The following is a 23733-nucleotide window of genomic DNA, read 5'->3' on the forward strand; positions in this document are numbered from 1 at the left end:
CAGCACGTAAGATCGACAGCACACAGTGTGCTTTGAGGTAGGAGCCAAAAAGGGTGTAGTTTGTGTGTGTGAGCACCCGTGTGTACACCTGTGAGCATGAGCGCGCTTGTTTTTAAAAGGTTCCTTCATGTAATGATCTGCTAGAGGGTGTGGGGGGGCCACAGCCCCGTCCTCCAGGGCATGAAGCAGGTATGGAGGAGATCAAGACTCCAGACATCCAGAGGCCCTCAGAACACAAGAGACCAAGGAAGACCAACAGAGGGGCAGCCGCGCCACTGTCCCAGAAAGAGCTGAGGAGAGTCCCAGATGAGGGGTCACTCAGCAGCCGCGGAGCAGAAGCCAGGGGGGGTTGCAGTGACGTGCCCGTGAGCTCCGCCGGCAGCCAGCTGTGCCTGAGTGACCGAGCCCCAGGCCGAGAGGCCGAGGGCACCCCACCCCCGAAGTGGCCCGAGCGAGCCCCAGGCTCCAGGACCGACAAGCAGCCACCAGGAGTGAGCCGGTGTGTACCTGGACGCCCACCCCCGGACACAAAGAACCACCAACGCACCGATGTCTGAGGGCGTCCGCCACCGGCAGGGGGAGTGGTGGAAGGAGATAGGCCTCCAAACCTTGGAGGGCCTGAGATGTCCCCAGAGAGGTGGCGTCTGATACCCAACCTGACATATAGACACAGACAAACAGGCACACACAGATACAAACATCCATTCCCACCCTCATGCTCTCATATGCAATTACTCAACACTCACCCAACGTGGAGACAGACACAGAGAGACACTGTACACACAATCACACTCTGCGATTGTGTCTGAATCCACTGTGAGCTCTCCCTGCTGTCCTCCCTTCGTGTTCAGGCTTGCCGTTCTATAGTTTAGTTTCTCCCAGTTTAGTTTATCCTAAGTTGTGTTTTTGCCATCCCCACTTTGTGTTCTGTCATGTATAATAAACCACCCTCGCATCTCAGTAAGTGCTGCATCCTGGGTCTCACTCATTCCGCCACGCGACTGCTGCCCCAGCCGTGACACGTTTATTGCAGTATAATGCTGTAAAATTATGGCTCAGTTCTCTGGGCTTGGGTTGAGCCTTTTTTCAGACTAAGATTGTTTTCAGTGGAGATTGAACTTTTCTGTTACTTTAGGAACGGGCTTAAACCATGTCTGGGAAACACGTCGTAAATGATGGGTCGTTCGGGCCCCTTCGTGCCCAGTCAGATCTGGCCCTGGAATATTGGAAGCAGATCCAATCGTGCAAAAGGTTTGATCATACGAGTATCTGAAAAATGTTCCTCAAATATTTTTTGTGGGGCGATGTCCTGCTGATGGAGGTAGCTGCTGTTGGGCCCGTTCTTCTGCAGGAGGATATGGTTGAACATCTAATCACCACTTCCATCAGTGGTCCTCATGCTGAGCTTACACAGACAGAACAACAAACAATAAACTGTGAAAAAAATGGAAAATACCAAAAATAATGTAAATCTTCTTGGCCATGAATTTTTATTAGAAAATAAACTAAAACCTTTCATCAGTAGAAGCTAAACTACAAAAGATATCTGACTAAGCATTCAAATACACATAAACAGCACATTCAGCTACAGTGTGAGAGAAGCTACCTCATCCACAGTGAAATTCATGCCAGCATTGATGATTATGTTTCTGTAATCACCCATAAAGTGTTTGGATATTAGGGGTGCAACGAAACACAAAATTCACGGTTTGGTTCGATACTTTAGTGTCACGGTTCGATATTTTTTCGATACAAAAAATGTTCATGCCTTTTTAATTTGTCATTTATTAAAATTATAAATATATATTTTAACTCAAAAGTACAGTTTTTAAATTTAATGTTGCTGAAACAACAAAGTAATAAAATAATAAATCTATCTGATGGAGAAATCACTCATCTTTGGAAAAGAGAGTTTATTACAGAGAAATGTCTCTTTCCAAAATAAAAGCTATACTATACGCTACCGCGGATCGCCCCGTGCGTGGGGCTGGACGGCCAACACGTTAACGAGCTAACTGCGCTAACGCACTAGTTCCCACCAATGTAATTGAGCATTGCGTGGCACATCCGACATACTGTTTTACTTTAGTCCATGACGCGCTTACCTTCAGGGTCATACTTCACATGAAGACCAAAATAGTTCCAAAGGCCAGATCTGAATGAGGGTGGGGGAGGTTCAATTTGCCATGTTGCAACGAGCTTAGCTTCTGTCTCGCTAGCTTGCGCTGTGCTCAGTGAATCTGCGTTCGACTACTCCGCCTAGGCTGCACTGTCGAGCGCAGATCCACTAAGCTCCAACACAGACAGCATCGTCAGAAGAAAAGTTGATAAAAGAAATTAAAAATTTTGTATTGTTCGATACATATGCGTACCGAACCGAAAGCACAGTATCGAACGGTTCAATATCGATACGAGTATCGTTGCACCCCTATTGGATATGTATAAGTTTATGTGTAACAGATATCCAAATGTTCATTACATGAAAAAGCCTAGCTCATGTTACAGCGCTGTCGCTAACTGCCTCCCATCAGGTTACCAGCTGCTGAGCAACATTTAGCATTTAACTCAGAAACTTCAATTACAACAAACATGGCAAAAATAGCAAGTTACAGTTAAAAAGTTAAGTTATTTGATGACAGGCACAGTGATAAGCAGTCAGTGGTTAAAAACGAGCGTTGGGTGTTGTAGCCCAAGTCCACCTGAGCTTCGTCTTAGGAGCTGAATATTGCTTCAGTCTCCTCTGCGATCTCTTCCAGGTTCGGTGATGGTGGGTCGCTCTCCTGTGGAGAGATTCTGGATCTACGCTGTCGCAGTTCACTGGGCGGGGCTTCCCCATTCCCAGGAATCATGGTCTTCCCCAGAGACTGCAGGCATAGAACACGATAGTAAACAAACTGCGAGACAAACCGTCATGTGACACTCTGTTAACTTTGATACCTGGTTCTCAGCCAGAGCCTCTTTAGCCATGTAGTGCTCCCTCTTTATCTTCATCTCCACCTCTTCAGACACATCAGGAACCATCAAATCTATTAAGCGGCCGATGAAGAAGACTACATGCTGAGGAAGAAAAATGGGACAAGTCTTCAATGTGCGGACTGCCGATCAGCAGTTCACAGACTGCTCGGGGTTCAGTGAAGTCTGAGAGACACTGACCTCAAAGATGATGACGAAACCGAGCCGTATAGCGAGGAGGTGGAAGTACTCTGGCAGGTATTCACCATTTTCATCCCTGAAAGCCCAATACCTGTGGATGATAACGATGCGTCGATCGCCTGCAGTAGGTACTGTGCTACTCGTTCACAGCAGGTAGCTTCGACGATTTCACGTGGCACAGTTTCACTCCCGATACATTTCACACACAAAGGCTCTGTGTCTCCTGCTGGGACTTAACCGCAGAGCTGTAAACCACTATATTATGACGCCACCAGCATTTTAAATTTACAGAATAACTAAAATGAGCTGCAGTAAACATTCAGACGCTCTCTGGTTCCTCTACAGCACTCGAAACATTAACAGCAACGGTGAATTTGTCCTCAGGATTTTGTTCCTACCAACCAAATGTTAAATGAAAGGTGACGTCAAGATTAGGTTGTCAAATAAAAACGTAAAAAGTTGTCTGCCGTCTCTCTTCCTCAGCATGTCTTTCTCCTGTCTTCCTCATCTCACCACCCCTCCCTGAGCCTGGTTCTGCTGGAGGTTTCTTCCTGTTAAAAGGGAGTTTTTCCTTCCCACTGTCGCCAAAGTGCTTGTTCATAGGGGGTCATATTGTGGGGTTTTTCTCTGTATGTATCATTGTAGGGTCTGCCTTACAATATAAAGCACCTTGAGGCGACTGTTGTTGTGATTTGGCGCTGTGTAAATAAAACTGAATTGTCTTTGGATCTCATTGAAAACACATCTAGAAAAAAGGCGTCCACCCATTTTAACCTTGGGCAGGTCCATCGTGACCTCCATGGTGAGACACAGACCATTCAGTCCACGAACTCTGATCATGACAACCACTGTGTTGTGATCATGTGGGACCAGTAAGTCTAATGTAATCTACTTTCAGTCCCACATTAGCTGAACGTAATGTGTTAGACAGAGCCCAGTTTTAGCCCAAACATTACTTGGTCAGGGGAGATGTGCATCTACATATAAATGATATTCCTGTTTCATTATGTGCCATATGAAGAGTCTATAACGTGGCTAATGACCACAGAGGATGTATTAAGATGAAGTGTTGACCTGGCAGTGATGAGCTCATAAGTGTGACACACACAAAGATGTGGCTACTGACGTGGAGTTAAAACAATCAGGACACTTTGCTATCGTGTTTTAGATTTAGTTTCTAATCAAAGTTCTTTCTTTGAAAACTTGACATTTCACTTTTGAGCCCAATCTCAAAGCTGCTGAGATGCCTGGTCTTGTATGATCATATGACTGTGACTGTTTTGGTGCTCAAATGAAGTCCATAACTGCCCGACCGGGCTCAGCCGGCCCATGCGGTTCTTGGTGATGGTGTTGTGGTGCAGATGCTTACCTGCAGGATGTGTTGTGCTGTTGCTGGTAGCTGAGCGGTGATGTAGCCAGAGTGAAGTTGATGAAGCCACTAAGTGTGCTGTCTCTGGTGTAGCGGTAGTACAGTCGAGGCACAAAGGATGAGGTAAACGCTATGAGGAACGCCTGAAAATACAAGTTCAGATTCGTTGGCGGCTCATTTATAGGCTCATGATTTATGGCTGTGGTGCGAACAAAACGTATGTTTTAAGCTAAATTTGGAAATACAAATTGGGCTTTTACAGCCAAACAGGTGAGAGTGACATCAGCGGGGTTGGAATTCGCATATGCTTGTTTGCCATTCATCTAGGGACCATTTTTGATCCGAGGACACCACAAGGGTTACCTGTTCGTCCATAAGTAAAAACACCAAAACAGTCTTACGTTGCTCAGGACGGCCATGTGTGCGATGAACTGCAGGATGGGAAACCAGATGCCGATGTCCTGAGCTCGCTCTACCACCGGGCGACGGTATTCAGTCACAAACTTCTGAGCATCCAGACGGACCTCCACCCAGTTATTAATGAGAGCGAAGAGAGGAGCGAGGGGGCACGCCGCCACGAAGATGGTGATGAACCCAAACTGAATCACTGTGAAGGATGAGGAGGATTTACAGTGAAGACCAGACTCGTATGAAACTCTACATCTCCCAGGATGTGAGGATAAACCTGGGACTCACCCATCTCCAGGTATTCGCTGAAGAGTCCCTCACAGACCAGCAGCTGGTAGTCTGCCTCCCAGGGAGAAGCCTCCTCCTGCCTCTGGGCCTCCTGTCCCGCCTCCTTCAGCTGAGGATTCAGCTTCCTCTTCTGCCACCATGACTTCACCTTCCTGCAAGTAACGAGACCACATCATTGCAAAGCACCCGAGACTGCGCTCGGTGACACAAATCCACATAACTGTGCGTTATGCATCACTGTTCTGAGAGACACTGGCACCAGGATGCAGTCTGTTCTCATGCACTTTGTTGTGTATCTGTGTGTGTCTGTTTACGGGGAAATGAACTCCTGGATGTTGTTGATCAGCTGTTTTCCCACCATGATGACCAGCAGCTCCTGAGCCAGATCAATGAGACATCCACCTGCTCCACACTGTAACACACAGCCAGAGAGGCGGAGTTTAGTGGTTCATCTATTCATGCAGCTGAGAGCAGTGTGAGTTCAGACAGGCCAAGCTCAGCTGATGGATCAGCAGGTACCCTACTATAACTTCAGACATGCTGCTCTGGGTGCTTTATGTGCCACTTTGGAAAACAGTTGGAAACTGCAGCGCGTCCAAAACTGTTGTTTGAAATGGTCTGTGAGCACTCACAGCATCATTTAAAAACTGCGTCTGACCTAAGGTCTCCATGCAGGCTGTTGGGTGAAGAGATCTGATACTACTGTCACGGTCCGTGGTCCTGCGTGTGTGTGGAATGTGTGATGCTCGGGTAGCCACACCCCCGGGCTGGGCCATCACCGGCACACCTGCTCTCCATCGGGGTGATTACCTGAAGAGCTACTTAACCCGGCGCTGACCGAGGCTCCACGCCAGTCCGTTAATCACCTCTCTGTGGTAACTAGACTCCCGCGAAAGTGTTGCATTAATATCTTGTTGGAGCTGCGTTAAATCTGCCTACTTGTGTCTAGGTTTCGATCCGGCGTTCAGCGTCTGCCACCTGCCTGTCCTCCTGCCCAATTGGATCACCCGGTGCGTCATCTGGCCCATCCACTACCTCCACGGATTCCCTTCTCACGGACTTCCCTCCCGAGCTCCCGCGGTCCCGCTCTAATCGTAAGCCAACTAGTCTAACTCAGTCTTGATGCGTTCGCCCCGCTTCCCGGCTCCCTGGTAATCTTCTCCCCTTTCTGTTGCAGCCTCCCACGGTTCCTCGCGTCATTGTTTCCCCGGGTTTTTTAGTTCCTCGTTTTGCTCCTCTGGTTTTCCCAGGTCGCCTTTTGTTGCTATAATAAAGTGTCATTTTCTGCTAGCGCTTGAGTCTGCGTCTGGACCCTTTTGTGCACGCGCGCCGCGGCGCATGACAACTTCTCTGTAACCGTCACATCATCATCACATGACCACAATCATCAACTCACGTCTTCGTTGCGGACTCCAAACAAAGTGTTGTAATTTCCAGGGTAGCCAATGAACCTGAAACAAACAACCAATCAGCAGGTTTTACAAACCAGCCGAGGCGAGTTCATCAGTTTAATGATCAGCCTGCTCTGCGGTGGCTCTCACCTGCCTTTGAAGAAGGCGATGTAGACCGGAGACGAGTAGAAGTTAACAAACTGGAAGACGAAAACTTTCAGGATGAACATGTCTTCGTATTTAGTCTGAGTGCGATGCATCTCTGACAGGAACACACAGACACACACGTATTGTCGTTTTCATATCTTAGTGAGGACATCTCATTGACATAATGCTTATCCTAGCTGCTTACCCTAACCATGCCTAATCCTAACCATAACCTGACCCTGACACTAAAACCACATTTTGAGTCAAAAATGCTTCAAACTTTGTCCCCATAAGTGACTGTTGGTCCCCACAAAGATGTCTAAACAAGTACACACACACACACCTTCAGATGAAATGAAGATCACGCCAAATTAAATTTGTCTATTTTTACCTGAACAGTAGTGAAAATGAAAAGCCAAGATTACTTAGTAAAAGCTCGTTAGCAGCTGTTATTTGTTATCAACTAAAAGTTCTTAGACTTCCTAAAATATTCATAAACTGGTCTCAGAAAGATCAGACATCTTCACAGAATTCTACAGTTTATGAAAATGTGTAAAGTTTCTTTAAACGAGGCTGAGACGTGGAGGGAGACTCACCCCAGCGGGTGAGGATGTGGGCCAGGGCGGTGTAAATCCTGGACAGCAGAAGGATGACCAGCAGATTCAACACTGACCCTGAGAAACTGGCTATTCTCCCAGCCTAAACACACACACACACACACACACACACACACACACACACACACACACACACACACACACACACACACACACAGGTGTGATGGCGGCAGTGATATTGCAGTCAGTCCTCGGTTAAGCTTTGTGGACCCAGGTGAAGGCAGGCGAGCTGCCTTTTACTCACAGAGAAGCTGAAGAAGCTGTACTCTGACTTGTAGATGATGATGCTGAGGATGGTGCGATACAAAATGATGGCCGTGAGAAAAATCAACACCACAGCGACCTGCGCGGAAGAAGTCATTTCAGACCTTTTATCCACTGACACCTGATTTCATTTAAGGTAGAGACACAGACAGATTCATAAATGTAGATGCACACTGACTGGTTAACAGATGGGAGAGAAATCTCATTGGCCAGATATGGATCTGTCAAGCATGACATCGTGAACTTAATGAACCTGCTAACATGCACACAGGCAACAGCAGCTGCTTCAGGTTGGCTAATTGTCTCCTCTGCAGCAAACTCAAACATAAATGTTGTAACAGAAGAAACGTGAGGCCAGAAAGCTCGTAGGAGACCTGCTGCTCATCTAACGTACAGCTGATGGTGGGTGTTAACATCTTTGTCACCACTGAGGCTGTAAATGTCAATAAAAACATCGGGAAGTGATTTTTTTGAAGCCGTGAGGCTGTTATAGAAGCAGTCTGCTGTTCAGCGTCGTCCTGCTCAAACACAAAGGCCTTCCTGAGAAACATCAGCATGGAGCAGATGTTGCTCTAACAACACTTTACACCTTTCAGCACTGATGGAGCCTTTCCAGATGTGCCAGCTGTCAGTTCCATGGACACTGACGCCCCCCCCCCCAGCTGAATGCTAGCTCTCCTCTTCAGCCCAAGGCTTCGGCGTCCATGTTTGGATGTGTCTGACCTCAGATCTGTTTTGGCCCAGAGGAGACGGCGCCGTTTCTCCATCTTGGTCACATGTGGCTTCAAGGTGCTCTGTTCTCCATCACATCCAACAGGATGTGTCTCAGTTTAAACACTACATGTGCTACTGGGAATAAAACGAGACTTTGTGAGATTTGCGAATCATTGCATTATATTTTTATTTGTGTTTGACTCAGTGTCCCAACTTCTTTGGAGTTGTGGTCATAGATGGAGACCACATTATAACAGGCTGGACAGAATCTGAATTAGCATCACCCACAGTCCCTGATGGTTCCAACTAGAGCAGGGCGATATGACCAAAAATATTTATCACGATATACATTTGAAAATTTGCGATAACGATATAACTGACAATATAATTGACACGAGACAAAATACTTTACAACTCCACAACTTTATTAGTGAAAAAAAAATCCCATCAATGTATTTTCACTTAAACAAGCAGCTGTTTTTTATGTGCATTAAAGCTACATAAAAATGTAACAGTGCAAATGCAAATTCCTCGCTGACAGTTTAACCAAAAGGCGTTTCCAGTGGAAACTGGCCGACATATCCTCAGCATAACCATGTATAATATCCACAACACTTAAAAAGAGGTTATACACACACAATACGGTAACATTATGTTGAAGCACAGCACGTATCACTCCGCGAGGCTCCGCCTACGATAGCCGTAATGCTCCGACAATCCATCAAGCGGTGCGGCTTCGTAGCTTAGCAAAGTCGTACTGAAACATTTGACAGTTTTTCGAGCGCCGTGTACATAAAATCGTCTCGAGGTCAGTAAACACAACCAGAGTTCATACATAAGGCTCACGGGATTATAAGGGCCTCTGTCGACTTTCAGAAAAATCAAAGGATTGATTTTAAGTGTGTCGTATTTTCCAAACAACACAGTAATAACGACGGCCCGCTAGCATGCGCTATCAAAAATAGTGCTTTGTTGTGTATCTGACGGACGAAAGCTAAACCAGTTCCACACCAGTGAAGCTGCAGCATTTTTACAAACCAGTCCAGGTTCATCTGTTTCATTCAACGATCCACTTTTGCTCTTCTCATTCTCCGTCACCGCCATGCTTTTTCCTCCATGTGCGTATGAAAACAAAGGCACTGCGCATGCGCGTTTTACCCATATTCTATCACGATATTTCATTTTCTTATCATTGCCCAACATTATACCGGTGTTACTGTGAACGGTATGATATGGCCCAGCCCTAGTTCCAACCTTCAGCTCCTTTCCATCACAGTGATGTCAGCGCTGACCCCCAAACAAGAACTGCTTGACATGTTGGAGGCGGGAGTGAATGCCAGCTCCAGAGCAGGATGGGGGAGGGGCCACTGTGGGAAACGACACTACCCTCTGCTGGCAGCATCATGCAATAATCATCTTACACCTGTGGAAGCTGTGACCTTAGATCGGGTGGACGTGCGTGTTAGACTGTGTTGGCTACGAGGACTTCAGGAGACTCACCATGATGATGATGACCATGCAGCCAGTCAGAGTTCTGTTGAACCGCTTATTTTCAGGAAAATACGGCTCCTCCGCTCCGGTCACCGGGTTCCTCATGGTCATCGGTGCCATGGCGGTGAACTCTGGACGAGGTCGCTCCTGCCAAAGATGTGAAATTCACAAATTCACAAACCTCCCGAAACAATCCACTGGTTAACTTAGCGACAGCATCGCACCTCGATGTCCTGGAAGTCGGAGCAGTCCCAGCGGTGAGACAAAGATGAACATGTTCTCTTCCAGTACTCGAGGAAGGTGATGGCCCACAGAGACATGAAGACACTGAGGAAAACGGTTCCTCCGTTATCAAACAGCAGACCTGCCTGCAGAGACACAAGCAGCCTTTCAGAGTGGTGGATACACAGATGGCTCAGTAACATCAGCCTGTGCTGATTTCCAAACATTTAACTAAGAGGACAGAGTTGTATACTGCTGTCCACTTTTAAACTGCCCGATGAGCCTCAGCGTGGTATTTGACACCAAGAACTGATCTGATCTCTGTCAGCTGAGGTCTTTACAGCTGCTCATTTCTCCAAAATCAAACACAGAAGCTCAACAAACATCCAGGACCAGATATGAGGATCGTTGACCTCAGTGTTGGAGAAAAGCTGTGAGCCAGCGACTATGAAAAGAGCCTGTGTAGAACATGAAGAGAATATGTCAGGATTTTCTTCTTGTTTTGACTTCTTACCAACAAAAAAATATGAAAAAATATTCCAACAGAAGATTCCTGGCTTGCAGACGGCACCGACTGCCAGGCGACGTATCAGGAAACAGAAACCTCTGAAGAAACGTCCACGATCCATCTCACAGAGATCAGCGAGATGAAACCCCAGTGATGCATGAATATATGCTGGAATAAGGAACATGGCTGCTTTGCCTCGCCCTGTGTTTTCCCAGAGAACTGAAACATTTAAATAAATGTGGGAGGTGTGCTGGTGGCAGGTACCTTGTAGGTGACGCAGATGCTGGAGTAGTTCCAGTAGGAGCAGATATTACAGAGCGGACACATGATGAAGCTGTTTCCGCTACCACACAACTCGTTCCTACAAATTCAAACACAGATCACCACAGGTGCATCAACCATGACGAATGAGCATGTCCTCACAAACTGCTTTAAAATGAACGCTGATGATGAGTTAGTACTCACGCTGGAACGTCGGTGGCCACGAGCCAAAACCCGATCAGGAAGATCACCGTCCCGACGACAGACGCCGGCAGCAGCCAGCCGGTGTAGAAGCCTGCATGCAGACACTGTGAGACGCTTGTCACCAAATAACGGTCCGAGGTATTTTCCTCATATTTACCTAACCAGGCAAAATAAAGCGCGATCTTCTCCCCAAAGTACTCCCTGATGTGGTCCAGAGGTTGGTAGCGTCTCCAGCAGGACCACTGGGCCCAGTAAGCATACAGGATCTGCCTCAGGCTTAAACTCTGGGGACTGACCGGGGGGGTCGGCAGCTGATAATCTCCCTGCAAACATCGTATCAAACATCAGCCTGGGCTTCAGTCTGGGAATCACAGCAGCTTCAGACCAGGCTCGTGGTGTACATCTCACCTCGTGCAGCGGGTAGGCGGCGGTGAAGACCTGCTCGTTCAGCAGACGGTCGACACCCACCTCCCCGTTCTTCACCGAACCGTATGGAGTCCTGGCTAAGATCTCGTACAGCTAGAGGGACATGAGGGTTTCAAGGAACTCAGCTTGCTTCATGCTAAGCTAGCATAACCATGGCTGATTATGACAGGGCTGAAACTTTGTTTCCCTGAAACTTTTAGCATTAATAGAAAGAACAGAGCCTCCAGGACAGGGCCCTGCAGAACACCACAACCATCTCCATTCAGAACCACAGAAACATGTTTGTGTTGTTTTCAGGAAACTTCAGTGGATTGTTAAGGAAGTACAGACTCATAAAAGAAAGTGCTACACACACACACACACACGGACATTTGTGTGTGTTTGTAGAGTTTGTTTGAGGAGGAGGCGTTGCCGCTGCCAGCATCCGTCTGTTGACCGATACATCCTGGATCTGCTCGTTCGCTGGTATTTCTGCCTTTGAGCCAATCAGAGCAGCTCGCTCTCAGCTCAGTTTATTGAAGCTGTGCTGGAAACTTTCCCAACACGACCAAACACACAGTTCATGTCTGCTCGGGTTTTGTGTCATTAATGAAGCAGCACAAGAAATCTTAAATTCACACTTTCAGGTTCTTTGGATTAAAAACTCTTAGATGTTGGTTTGTGTATTTTTGTTTAAAGATTTTTTTGAAATATTAACATTTATTTGTCTGTTTCTCTGTTCTGGATTTGTCCTCTGAAATAGTCAAACTATCCTAAAATACACCATAAATATTCAGTTTTCATTTCTACATGCACCACAGTGAAGTGCACGGCACGGCCACGAGTTCCTCGAGACCGTTTTGTTTTCTTTACTCACCACCTGGTGTCTCTGGGTCGTCTTGAAGAACGTGTCTTTGTTGTCGCTGCCCAAAAACCTGCAGGCAGGAAGCAGGGAGAGTGAAGGAGGAGGAAGAGGGTGACACGGGACACAGGTCCTGAGTGTTTGTACCTCTCCAGCTTGTTGGTCCTGAACTGGCAGGTGTAGTAGTCGGGCGGGGGGTTGGGGACGTCTTGGGACATAAGGTTGGGAAGAGACAGCTTGGACAGGATCTGTTCGGACCAGTTAACGATGGGGGCGGTGACCACCTGCAGGAGGACAGAGGACACGCCGTGAGATGGCTGCTGAGCGTGAGGACGGCGGCAGAGGACGTGGGCTGTACCTGCAGTGGGACTCTGAGGCTGATCTCCTCAGCGTAGTAACAGAGCACGCTCCATGGAGCGCTGAGGAGGACAAAACAGATCCTCTTCTTTGTCTGGAGGACCTCCTTCTGCAGAGAAGAAGAAAAGAGCTCAGCGTCCTTCGCCTCCTTTCAACATCACCGCTCCAGGACCCGCGCCTCATGTAAACAGATACCTGAGTGTGGTGTGGTCAGAGGTCAAAGGTGGGAGTCTGGTAAAAGAAGCTTCAGTTGTGAGCAGCTGCATTGATGCAGCAGACAACAGTGGCGAACTCAAAGCCATCGGCCACCATATGAGGACATTTACCTTTCTGTTATCTTTCTGTTTTATCTGAATGAGTTAACGGCACAAAAACAAAAGGTCTCGGCTGTAACATCATGCATCTGCAGATCTGCAGGATAAAGGTGCAAAGGTGCAACCAAATGCTCTCGGTGCAGCCTAGGTCCCGGCTGAAAACCAGAGGTGATCGTGCCTTTGCCATTGCTGCACCGAACCTCTGGAACCGTTTTACAGCTGATATTCGTGCGTCGGAATCAATCTTTTAAAACACAGCTGAAAACTTATTTATTTGATCTTGCAGATTAGTTAGTGATTTATCGGATGTACACTTTGTACTTTTATTGCATTTGTAATTCTAACCTGTTGTGTTACTGGGTTTTTCCAGCTGATATTTCTGTGTTGATTTTACCAAACTTTTACACTAGGTGTGAAATATTTCTTTTAACATAGTACTCACGGGTTAATTAGTGCTTTGTTTTGTCTGGAAATGTATTTGTACTCTATGTATCTGTACCCATATGTAATTAATTTTATTTCATATTTGACTATTGAGAAACACTTTGGAGCACCTCTGGTCTTTTCAATGAGCTATAATATAAATAAAGTATTGATTGATTGATTGAAAGGTGCATTTAGCTGCTGGTTAGCTTCCATCCATCAAACAGAAACACATAAAAGCACATCATCAGTAAGACAATGATACAATTATGTCTGTTATTGTCTATATAATGTCTGTTATTTATTTCCTGATATCCAAAGTGAAGGTGGCATGTGGGTCATGTGACAGTTTAGTTTCACTTCCTCCATGTTTGCCTTACCTGCAGACTCACCTGTGTTTGTTTAGCTTACCTGTTCCTGCAGAAGTCCAGAGTGTCTCAGTCTTTTCAGAAACTCCTCCCTCCACCGGCGGTGGGCGGGGCTAACACCCATGCTCTCCTCCTGCATGCTCCTTGGCTCCTCCCACACCAGCACAAAGTCTGTCCGAGAGGATCACAGGTTTGATTCCTCTGCTAAACACGCTGCGTTTGGAACAGTATGATTTTGTTTTCTACTCACCGACCCGAGTCGATCCATCACTGAAAACATTCCCATCCTCAGGCTGAACTGCATTCTGGGAAATAATAAAACCTGTCAGACTGAATTTAGAGGAAAACAATCAAAGAGCAGGGTCTGTTTTCAAAAAGCTTCCTGAAACTAAGAGTTTGTAATTCTAAGGAAACTGTGAGACTTCCAGTGAAAGCTTAAAGGACTGAATCCTGCTGATGATCAGAGTTATTCATGGAGCCTGGAAGGCCCTGGAGTGGAGACAAGGACCTTTAGAAGGATTCTGAAGGACAGAACGCTGTTTTGGAACAATGCTCTGCCATGTTTGTCTCTGCAGGCAAGGAAGGAGAAGATACACTGTTTGTACGATCCACTCAATCAAAGACCACAAAAGAAGCATTTTATCTGTGAGGCGTCCAAGCAGCCGATCCATTCATTTCTGTGGGACATAGACGACGTGCCGACTTTATGAATTATTCATACGGAGTTTACTTGTGTGCTCATTACATTAGCCGACTCACGTGTGTAAACTTGTCACCACAAACCCACTGTTTGCATAACTGTGGAAAAATGCCACAGCACTCAGACAGCCCACGACTACACGTGGAATTCCGCTGGAATCACGTTTTACCTGCTATTACAGTCAAATGAAATGACATTTACCTACAAACATGTAGCAGTAGAAACACTAGAATAAGGAGGTGAACATACAAGAAAATAATTATACTCTAAATTAATTTACTGCTGTAGTGGTTTAATCTAGCCTTTTTACATTTTTATTATGCACCACGGCTGCTCTGCTGTCCAAGTTAAATAATATAATGTGATAAGGACTGTTCTCACTCTCCTGCTCACAAGAGTAAATAAAGAGCAGGGCGCAAGCAGCAGGGCTAACACGGCTAATGTGTTATTGATTGATGGATGGATGGATGGATGGATGAATGGATGGATGGATATATAGGATGGATGGATGGATGGACGCATATATTGGATGGATGGATGGATGGATGCATATATTGGATGGATGGATGGTTATATAGGATGGATGGATGGATGGATGGATGGATGGATATATAGGATGGATGATGGATGGATGGATGGGCGGGTGGGTGGATGGAGGATGGATGATGGATGGATGGATGGATGGATGGATGGATGGATATATAGGATGGATGGATGCATATATTGGATGAATGGATGAATGGATGAATGGATGAATGGATGGATGGATGGGTGGGTGGGTGGGTGGGTGGGTGGATGGATGGAATGATGATGGATGGATGCATATATTGGATGGATGGATGGATGGATGGATTTATAGGATGGATGGATGGATGGATATATAGGATGGATGGATGGATGGATTTATAGGATGGATGGATGGATGGATATATAGGATGGATGGATGGATGGATGGATGGATGGATGGATGGGCGGGTGGGTGGATGGATGATGGATGGATGCATATATAGGATGGATGGATGGATGGATGGGTGGGTGGGTGGATGGAATGATGATGGATGGATATATATATTGGATGGATGGATGGATGGATGGATGGATATATAGGATGGATGGATGGATGGATGGATATATAGGATGGATGGATGGATATATAGGATGGATGGATGGATGGATGGATGGATATATAGGATGGATGGATGGATGGATGGATATATAGGATGGATGGATGGATGGATGGATGGATGGATGGATGGATATATAGGATGGATGGATATATAGGATGGATGGATGATGGATGGATGGATGGATGGATGGATGGATGATGGATGGATGGATGGATGATGGATGGATGGATGATGGATGGATGGATGGATGATGGATGGCACGAGCAGCAGCGTGGACTGAAATCTTTTCCTTATGAATCCAAAACAGAACTTTCAAACCAACAGAAAACTGAATCATCATGAAGGAGGAAAAACTGACAGAATCAATGTTCTTCATCTCGTATAAAATAAAAACATCCATGGCTAATAGCCTGTTGATTTGCACATACATGAATATATACATATATTGATACATATATTGATTGATGTTTTCTGTACTTCTGAAAATTCTGGTTGAAGTGTTTGTAAAGATCACATGATCCTGCGTTTGTTGCTCTTTGTTTTATCTCCTCACAAGGAAAAGGACAACAGCTCTTTTCACATATTTTTATGTTATATGTGTAATAAAACACTACATAACATGGCCCACACCCCTGAAAGTACAGTGTATTTACAATGTAAGATGACATCATTTTGTTTGCTTTTCTGCTAAAATACCCAGAAAGTACTCAGTACTTAAAGTTAATTACAGAATTATTCCTTCTTCCTGGTAAAAACATGAACTATTACCTCCTTATTCTAATGTACCCACCAGCAAGTAATCCTAATTCAATCATGATATCAGGTAACGCACCTGGAAAAGCCACTTAATCCTAAAATAGCAGCACTCTTAGCCGTGGGCTGTATTATAAAGTCCCAAGAGCCAAAACAAAAGTGCTGATCACAGCTCGACACTCACAGCAGCAGCCCAGATGTGAAGACAAACACCTCAGCTGTCAGCACATGGCTGTCAAACGTAGCGGGGAGGCTAATGTGTGTCTATGATTTCTATGTAACTGCGGTATTCATCCTGTTTAATGATACGTGTAACGATGAGGTATGGAGGTAAACGTTTCACGGTCACTGAGCTAATTTCTTTCTATGAACAGCTCCGAGGATTCTCGAGAAGTTCGTGAAACCTGCAGCACTTCCCAAAGGCTACGCTGGCGTGTTTGTGTGGCTCTGGGCTGCTACTGGTCCGGAAGCAGGAAGCTTCGTGTTTTTTATTGACTCCTAAACACTTTGGGCCACTCTTCCTGCTGTTTCACGTCTCCATTGTCGCTAACGAGGACGACGACAGACGCACAAGAGCAAGAGCGGAACAAACATCAACCGTTTGATCACTCAGTGCTGAACCGAGTGGAGCCGCTCAGTCTCTCCTCATCATGCACTTCCTGTTTCCTGCCGCAGCCCAGTTTAATTAAAAAGCAGCAGAGAGAGCGAAGCTGTGGTGGAGCTTCCGGGTTTCACCTGCTTTCACTCAGACATGCGGAACCGTCTTCACACTAACTGAGCTTCTGTTAGTTTGAGGCCCAGCACAGTTTAGAGCTGCGTGCAGTAGCTATCACAAGGGGGCGGAGTCTAAAGTTACCATCCAGTTGTATTGAAGTTTGTGCTTTAAACAACTTTTTTGCAGTGAGAACTGTGAATACAGTCCAGCATGAGCCCTGGACAGTATAAAACGTGGCCATAGATACTGTAATGTCACTGATTTAGGTGAACTGAGCATGCTCAGTGTCGCCATCTGCAAGTTTTGAAACCAGCTGTGACGAGTGAGGCGTGGCTAACGGTTTGTGATAAACTGATGAGACCATCCTGGATGATCCTTGATGGCCTCCATGTTTTACAAGAATAGGAGCCCAAACCAGAGACCAGTACAACCCTAACGAAGTGTGTCGCCTCCTGCTGGTGTAACCAGTGATGCTGCAGCCAGGCTGACCATACGAGAGGACAATTGCGTTTTACCGCCATCAGCTCTGAGAGTCGACAGTGAAATCAGACGACTTCCTGCACGTTTGGGTGAAACTTCAACTTGCATCTTTTAGCTACAGGGATTTTACTTTTCAATCCAATCAGAGAGTTATTGACCACATCCTGTTACCATGGTGCCATAGTTGTTCTCTGGGCTGGTTTCCATGGTGATTAGTGTTGTGCCATCCTCTCTCTGATCCCCTCTCCGCCTCATCCTCCCAAAACCTTCCTCCTCCTGCACACACACACACACACACACACACACACACACACACACACACACACACACACACACACCTGTCGTTTAATGTTATTTTCATTATGCCATGATGTCACCGACTGTAATGACACCGTAGTGACAGTTATGGTTCAGGTCTTCAGTCTCTACTTCCTGCAGAGGACTGACGTTCTTTTATGAGCTCGTCTGTTTATCAGGTCGATCACATCGTGAGGGTCTTAAACACGGAGCAGCTATGAAGCAGCTTTGTTTTCTATTGTTTTCTAATGTTCTGACAGTCTGCTCCCAGCTCCTCTCATGAAAAACACAATAAATACATTTAACACTGTTATGATGGAAAGTTTGTACAGGTGAAGGACTTGTGACTTTTACAGCACAGCACTCTGCACAGCGTCACCGTGAATAACTTTAATCCCACTGGACGATGTCAATGGAAACACTGGCCTCACCGGCGCTGACGGCGGATTGTCAGCCGTGTGTGTAACTGCGCGTGCAGCTCCGCGGCTCATTGATTAAAACTCGTCCGTCAGGGTGACGCTGTCAGAGCTCACAGCTGTTACAGCTCCCTCACCGAGTATCGATCACAGGTCACTGATCACAGTATCGATTATGTATTGACGCATTCAGACTTCCCTTTCTCTCTGAGCTGATTTTACCTGGGATCAATCAGACCGATTGGATCTGGGTGGCTGACGTGTGGTGTCTCGTGCAGTCCGACTCACCTGTGCGCGTAGACAGTGACGGCCTCAGGCGAGCTCGCGGCTCTCTGGAGCTTCAGCAGCTGATCAACTTGTTTGTAGAGGCGAGCTGACTTCAGGAGAGGCCCCGCCCATTCCGTTAACCACGCCCCTCCTCCGCCTCTTCATCAAAAACAAACTTGGCAGCGTAAAACAGCCATGAAACAACAGAAGCACCATATTCTGCATCCGCGCGCACATTAACACGTGCACAGCTCCCGTTGTGATCTCTCACTGGTCTGACACTGTGCTGCCTCTTCTCCTCTCATTCTCCCCCCTCCCTCTCCTGTTGCTACTTTAATCATGAAACTGATGATCAGCTGTTGTTAGAATTTATTTAACATTAATTTCTAGTATCAGCTGATGTTTGCTGGAGCCACAGCTGTAAAGCTGCTGGTCATGATGTCGGTTTGGATATGTGGTGAGAAACATGCAGATGAAACCAGGAGATGTCCTTACTGAATCATCAGAGCTGAACAGGTGATGGAGAAACAGGTTTACCTTTTAGGTGACATGGATGAGTTGAAGTTATGAACTGTTTCTGAGAGACAAATAACACCAGGATCCTTTTCTAAGTAGCTGACAGCTGGTAACTGTGCAGGGGCGGGTCTAGCAAAGTGTTGCCAGGGGGGCAGGTAGGGCATTAACAGGGAGAGGGGGGCACAAAGAAATACTTTTCTTTCTTATTCTCATTTAAAATGTCTCGCTTTTATTAAATAATTATCTGAATCTTACAACTAAAGTTTTTATCTGACGTAAAATGTATAGAAATCATACATATACCAACAAGACTGTACATCACTGTCAGAGCAGCCTGGTGGGTCGGTCTCTAGTCAAAATGCCCGGGCTGATTTTTTGTCCCAGTCCAGCCCTGGTGTGTGTGTATGTGTGTGTGTGTGTGTGTGTGTGTGTGTGTGTGTGTGTCAGGGGTGATTTGATTCATCCCCCTGTGTCAGAGATTTATTTGGGACAGATACTGAGGGGACTCTGCGCTCACTGCCCTCTGCTGGTGACACCGCTGCACTGCACTCAGGTCAGTCTCCACCTGCTGTGTTTGCGCCTCCCACAAACAGACGGTGTCACTGGGAGTCAGGAAGCAGCCTGAGTGCTGCTGATTAAACAGGAGGAAGAATCTGCAGCTGTTTGACTCTGAGACCAGAAGCTCTAAACTTCCCGTCTCTTAAAGGCTGATCACAGCGAGCTCACACTGATTTGGATATTTACCTCTTTCTTTCTTTCTTTCTTTCTATTTACATGTTGTCACAAATAGATCTTTCACATCATCAAATAAAATACAACATGTGTTTTTTAAGTAATAATTTCACTGAATGATTCCAATGTGAACTCATGTTTTGAAAGCTGAGCTCAGTTTTCACGTCCACACTCAGACGTGACTCCTGCCAGCGAGGCTGGGTCCATCCTCAGCTCGGTTTTTATTAAATAAAACCTTAACTCATTAATCACATTTTACTTTTCATTCTTTTGTTGCTTGAGAGAAAGTCAGCTTTAATGTCAACACGTGAACAGTGATATCCTCACTTTCCACACGCAGCACAGCTGATGAGAAGAAGCTGACAGCATGAACGTGATAACGCTCACTCCGTCCTGCTCAGCATGGAAACACAGCCACAGTCCTCTCAGCTGTGATTTTTAAATCACACAAAGATGACCTCACACTCTGACTAACAATCCTAGTTTGTTCTTGGGAGGAAGATGGCTTTGTGGTCAGGAAGGGCACACGGTGTAAAAGCTGCCAAATCAAACCCGTGGAGTGACCTGCTGTGAATCAGGGAGAAGCTTTTTTTTTCTTTTTTTTAAAGAACTTTATTTACAAACAACAGTATAACATACAAGGTATGGAACGCCAGGACTGCCATAATGAATTAATTAAACACACCATTAAATAATTAATTAAATGTGGCAATAATTAATTACATAAATATTTACGACACATGTAATTAATTATTGACACATTTAATTAATTATTTAATGGTGTGTTTAATTAATTCATTATGGCAGTCCTGGCGTTCCATAACAAGGCAGCATCATTAATCTGAATATGTAATATCCTCGGTTGAGCATTATAGCAAGAAAGGAAAACAAACAAACAAAACAAAAAAAACAAAAAAATAAAAAATAAAACAATAAACATAAAGCCAAAAGAGTTGCACAAAAAGAAAGAACAGTCATTGAAGGATTTGAACCAAAGGCAAAAAATAGCATGAATGAAAAAGGGCAGTCATGATTATAAAATAGGGATGTTTCTTTTTTTAACATAGATTAAACTCGTTAAATAAAACAACAAGTTTATGAGCTTTCTTGTTATTCACAAGTTTCAGTGATTTAGCCCAGAGTTTAAAGTCATTCAGCCATCTGTCTATACATGGTTTAGCTTTAAAGTATCTGCATTTGTGAATAAAATTTTTTCCCATTAACAAAAACGTCCTAATCAACAGGTCAAAATCTGCATTCTCAGCAAGTATTCCAAATTTTATTACTGTCACCGTCAAATGTGGTAACTGAATTCTCCTGAGCTGTAGCCAGCTCCACATGTCAGTCCAGAAGGAGTGCACTGATTCACAGTAGAAAAACAAGTGATCCAGACTTTCAATATCATCTTCACAAAATGTGCAGGTGTTCACATCTAAGTTAAATTTCCATCTTAAGAAGTCATTGGTTGGATAAACCTCGTTAATGATTTTAAAGTGAACCTCTTTTACTTTAGGGGAAAGAGGAAGTGAAATATACTTTTTTCTTATCGCCTTAACCTCCCTGGTCTCAAATTCTTTAAGGATATAATTTCTTTTAACCGGATTCGGGCAAATTTCACTTATCAAAATATTCCTGATCACTTTGTTTGTAAACCTGCTGTCACCAAATTCAACTCCAGCTATGCAGAGCTGCCTCAGTCCAGGAGAAATTGTAGAGTGCACAATATCTTCTTTTATCATTGATCTCAAAGGGACTGGCTTTCATTAGGGATTTATATCTCTTAGCAGTACATCGTACATCAAATTTCTCACAAAACGTCTCATGTTTTAATAAGACCCCATTCTCATCCATAAAATGAGCTACAGCCCAAATCCCTTTAGATCTCCACTCATCCATGTACACAGATTTCCTACACAAATGAATATACCTGTTGTTCCATATAGGGGTGTTGTGAGGAGTAAAGTTATGTTTATAGATTCATTTCCAGTAGAGAAGCACCTGCTGATATCAGGGAGCAGCTGACTGAAGCCTTTAAAGCCACAGAAACGTCAGGAAATGCAGCTCCAAGTCCCAGCTTTGACAAACAGCCCAGTGACGTGGACCAGCAGGAACCAGAACCAGAACCAGAACCAGATTAAAACCAGTTTGTACGAGTTCCAGATGTGATCACACCTGTTAATAACACAGAAGCGTTGGAGGCGGGGCCTGAATCAATGTCTGCGTCATCATTTATGAACATTTAAACCGCTCATTCGACTTCCTGCACCTGTCACTTATTTTTTTCCTTTAACAGCAACACTCCTTTTTTACCAGCGTATATCTCTTCATTCATGTTCACGTACTTAAAGCAAAGTATCTGATCCTGGTGTCCATCATCCATCTGCCCCTCAGAGTTTTATCTGAATTCTGCCTGTTTCAGACCAGATACCATCTTTGTAGTGTTCGACTTTAACAGTCATGTAGATCAGGAGCTCCAGGCCTCAACAGCCGGTGTCTTTCTGTTTCTGATCTGAGCGTGTGCAGGATCACAACATTTATTTATTTCCACCTTCCAGCAGAAAGGAAAACTCATCCATCCGTGCGGTGTGCCTGTTCGGCTGCATCATGGCAGCAGACATGATGACGACCTGCTGAAGTTTAAACTGAGCAGGATGGAGAAGAGTCTTTCAGAAACTGCTGACCTGCTGGGATTTTCCCACCTACTGGTTATAAGCCTATTCCAGCTGTGAGAGGCAGGCTGAACCTGGACAGGTCGCCAGTTTGTCGCAGGGCTGATCATGACTTCTCTGTACTACAGTGGCCTCCATAGTCACCAGATTTCAATCCAGCAGAGCCCCTCTGGGATGTGCTGGACCGGGAGAGTCATGAATACAGTCGACATGTGTGCAGCAACTGTGACGGCATCACGACTAAAGTGTTTGCAGGAACTTCTTAAATTGGTGCCATGAACAGGAGGAAAAGAAGGTCAAACTGGGTGCTGGCAAATTGTACCTAATAAAGTGGCCATTGAGTGTCTAATAATTCGATTACAGCGTGTCACCAAGAGGTGGCGCTTTCTTCACTAAACTTTGACTTGTACAGTGTGTTGACAGCATTTCATGCAGAAATATTTTCTTCTGTATTGAATGTTGTTGAAAATATAAAATAAATGGAAAAACATTTTAATAATGGATTGAATTTATACGGCGCTTTTCAAGACCCTCAAAGCGCTTTACAATGCCACTATTCATTCACACACTGGTGGAAGCTACAGTTGTAGCCACAGCTGCCCTGGGGCAGACTGACAGAAGCGAGGCGCGCCATCGGCGGTAGGTGAAGTGTCTCGCCCAAGGACACAACGACCGAGACTGTCCGAACCGGGGCTCGAACCGGCAACCTTCCGATCACAAGACGAGCTGCCAACTCTTGAGCCACGATCGTTTTGACCTGCAAATCACCAAAACTTTGCCAGCAACCAATAATTAGAATCTAGTTCAATAAATAAATAAGTTCATTAATAATAATAATAATGTTCCCCATGTTGCGGCTATCCATCCACTCACCTTCTGGGCTCTATTGAAGCTGCTGTCTCTCTTCCCCTCTGTTTCTCCCACTCCTGAACAACATTTGTGGGAGTGCATGTGTGGCTCCTGCAGCCACTGCTCCATGCTGTGTGCGAGTCACCATTTAGGGCGACCTTAATTCATGGAGCTTTACACACAATGAGGTTTTTGGAAGAAAAACTGTGGAAAACCTGAGAGCTGTTGGTCTGCTGTGACATTCTGTATTTTTGCTTTGACAAAGCAAGTGTTTTCTTTCTGGTAAGAGTGGGCGGTACCTGCTCCCCTTTACTGTGCTGCCTTTTTTGTTGATGTACATTACTCATTTCCTGCTAAAGGGTTTGGTCTCATTGTAGGAAATTACATTAAAAGGTATATCGAGTCTTATAGTTGTACATAGTCCTGAGGCCATTCTTCAGAGAGCT

General features: G+C 45.3%; 1 protein-coding gene across 3 annotated transcripts; it reads right to left on the reverse strand.

Moving 5' to 3' along the window:
* Positions 1-1462: 1462 nt before the first annotated feature.
* On the reverse strand, positions 1463-18731 carry ano7 (anoctamin 7). Of its 3 annotated transcripts, XM_084951259.1 has the most exons (24): positions 18543-18730; positions 17713-17817; positions 14017-14071; positions 13810-13937; positions 12663-12770; positions 12452-12588; positions 12320-12377; positions 11446-11556; positions 11195-11360; positions 11038-11128; positions 10837-10933; positions 10067-10210; positions 9852-9989; positions 7618-7716; positions 7353-7455; positions 6760-6871; positions 6615-6669; positions 5533-5630; positions 5219-5370; positions 4924-5129; positions 4523-4665; positions 3154-3244; positions 2938-3057; positions 1463-2864 (listed from the first exon to the last, which is right to left on the reverse strand). In XM_084951259.1, exons 2-24 carry the CDS (start codon positions 17794-17796, stop codon positions 2712-2714), a joined length of 2649 nt encoding a protein of 882 aa, XP_084807385.1. In that variant the 5' UTR covers positions 17797-17817; positions 18543-18730; the 3' UTR covers positions 1463-2711. The 3 variants fall into 3 exon arrangements, with proteins under 3 accessions (XP_084807385.1, XP_084807384.1, XP_084807386.1); XM_084951258.1 differs by having other exon boundaries at positions 11038-11360; positions 18543-18731; XM_084951260.1 differs by lacking the exon at positions 17713-17817 and having other exon boundaries at positions 11038-11360; positions 18543-18731.
* Between the last annotated feature and the right edge of the window lie 5002 nt (positions 18732-23733).

This window comes from Perissodus microlepis, chromosome 14, assembly GCF_051167445.1.
Source record: "Perissodus microlepis isolate ML-2025 ecotype Zambia chromosome 14, ASM5116744v1, whole genome shotgun sequence".
Taxonomy (NCBI): domain Eukaryota; kingdom Metazoa; phylum Chordata; class Actinopteri; order Cichliformes; family Cichlidae; genus Perissodus; species Perissodus microlepis.

Bases quoted from the DNA above. Each gene is read 5' to 3' on its own strand.
- ano7 (XM_084951258.1), bottom strand. From the start codon at position 17,796: ATGAGGCGGAGAGGGGATCAGAGAGAGGATGGCACAACACTAATCACC. The intron at 10,934-11,037 runs GTGAGTACTAAC...TTGAATTTGTAG, and splicing joins GTGGCCACCGACGTTCCAGC to GAACGAGTTGTGTGGTAGCG. The intron at 4,666-4,923 runs GTAAGACTGTTT...TTGTATTTTCAG, and splicing joins ACATGGCCGTCCTGAGCAAC to GCGTTCCTCATAGCGTTTAC.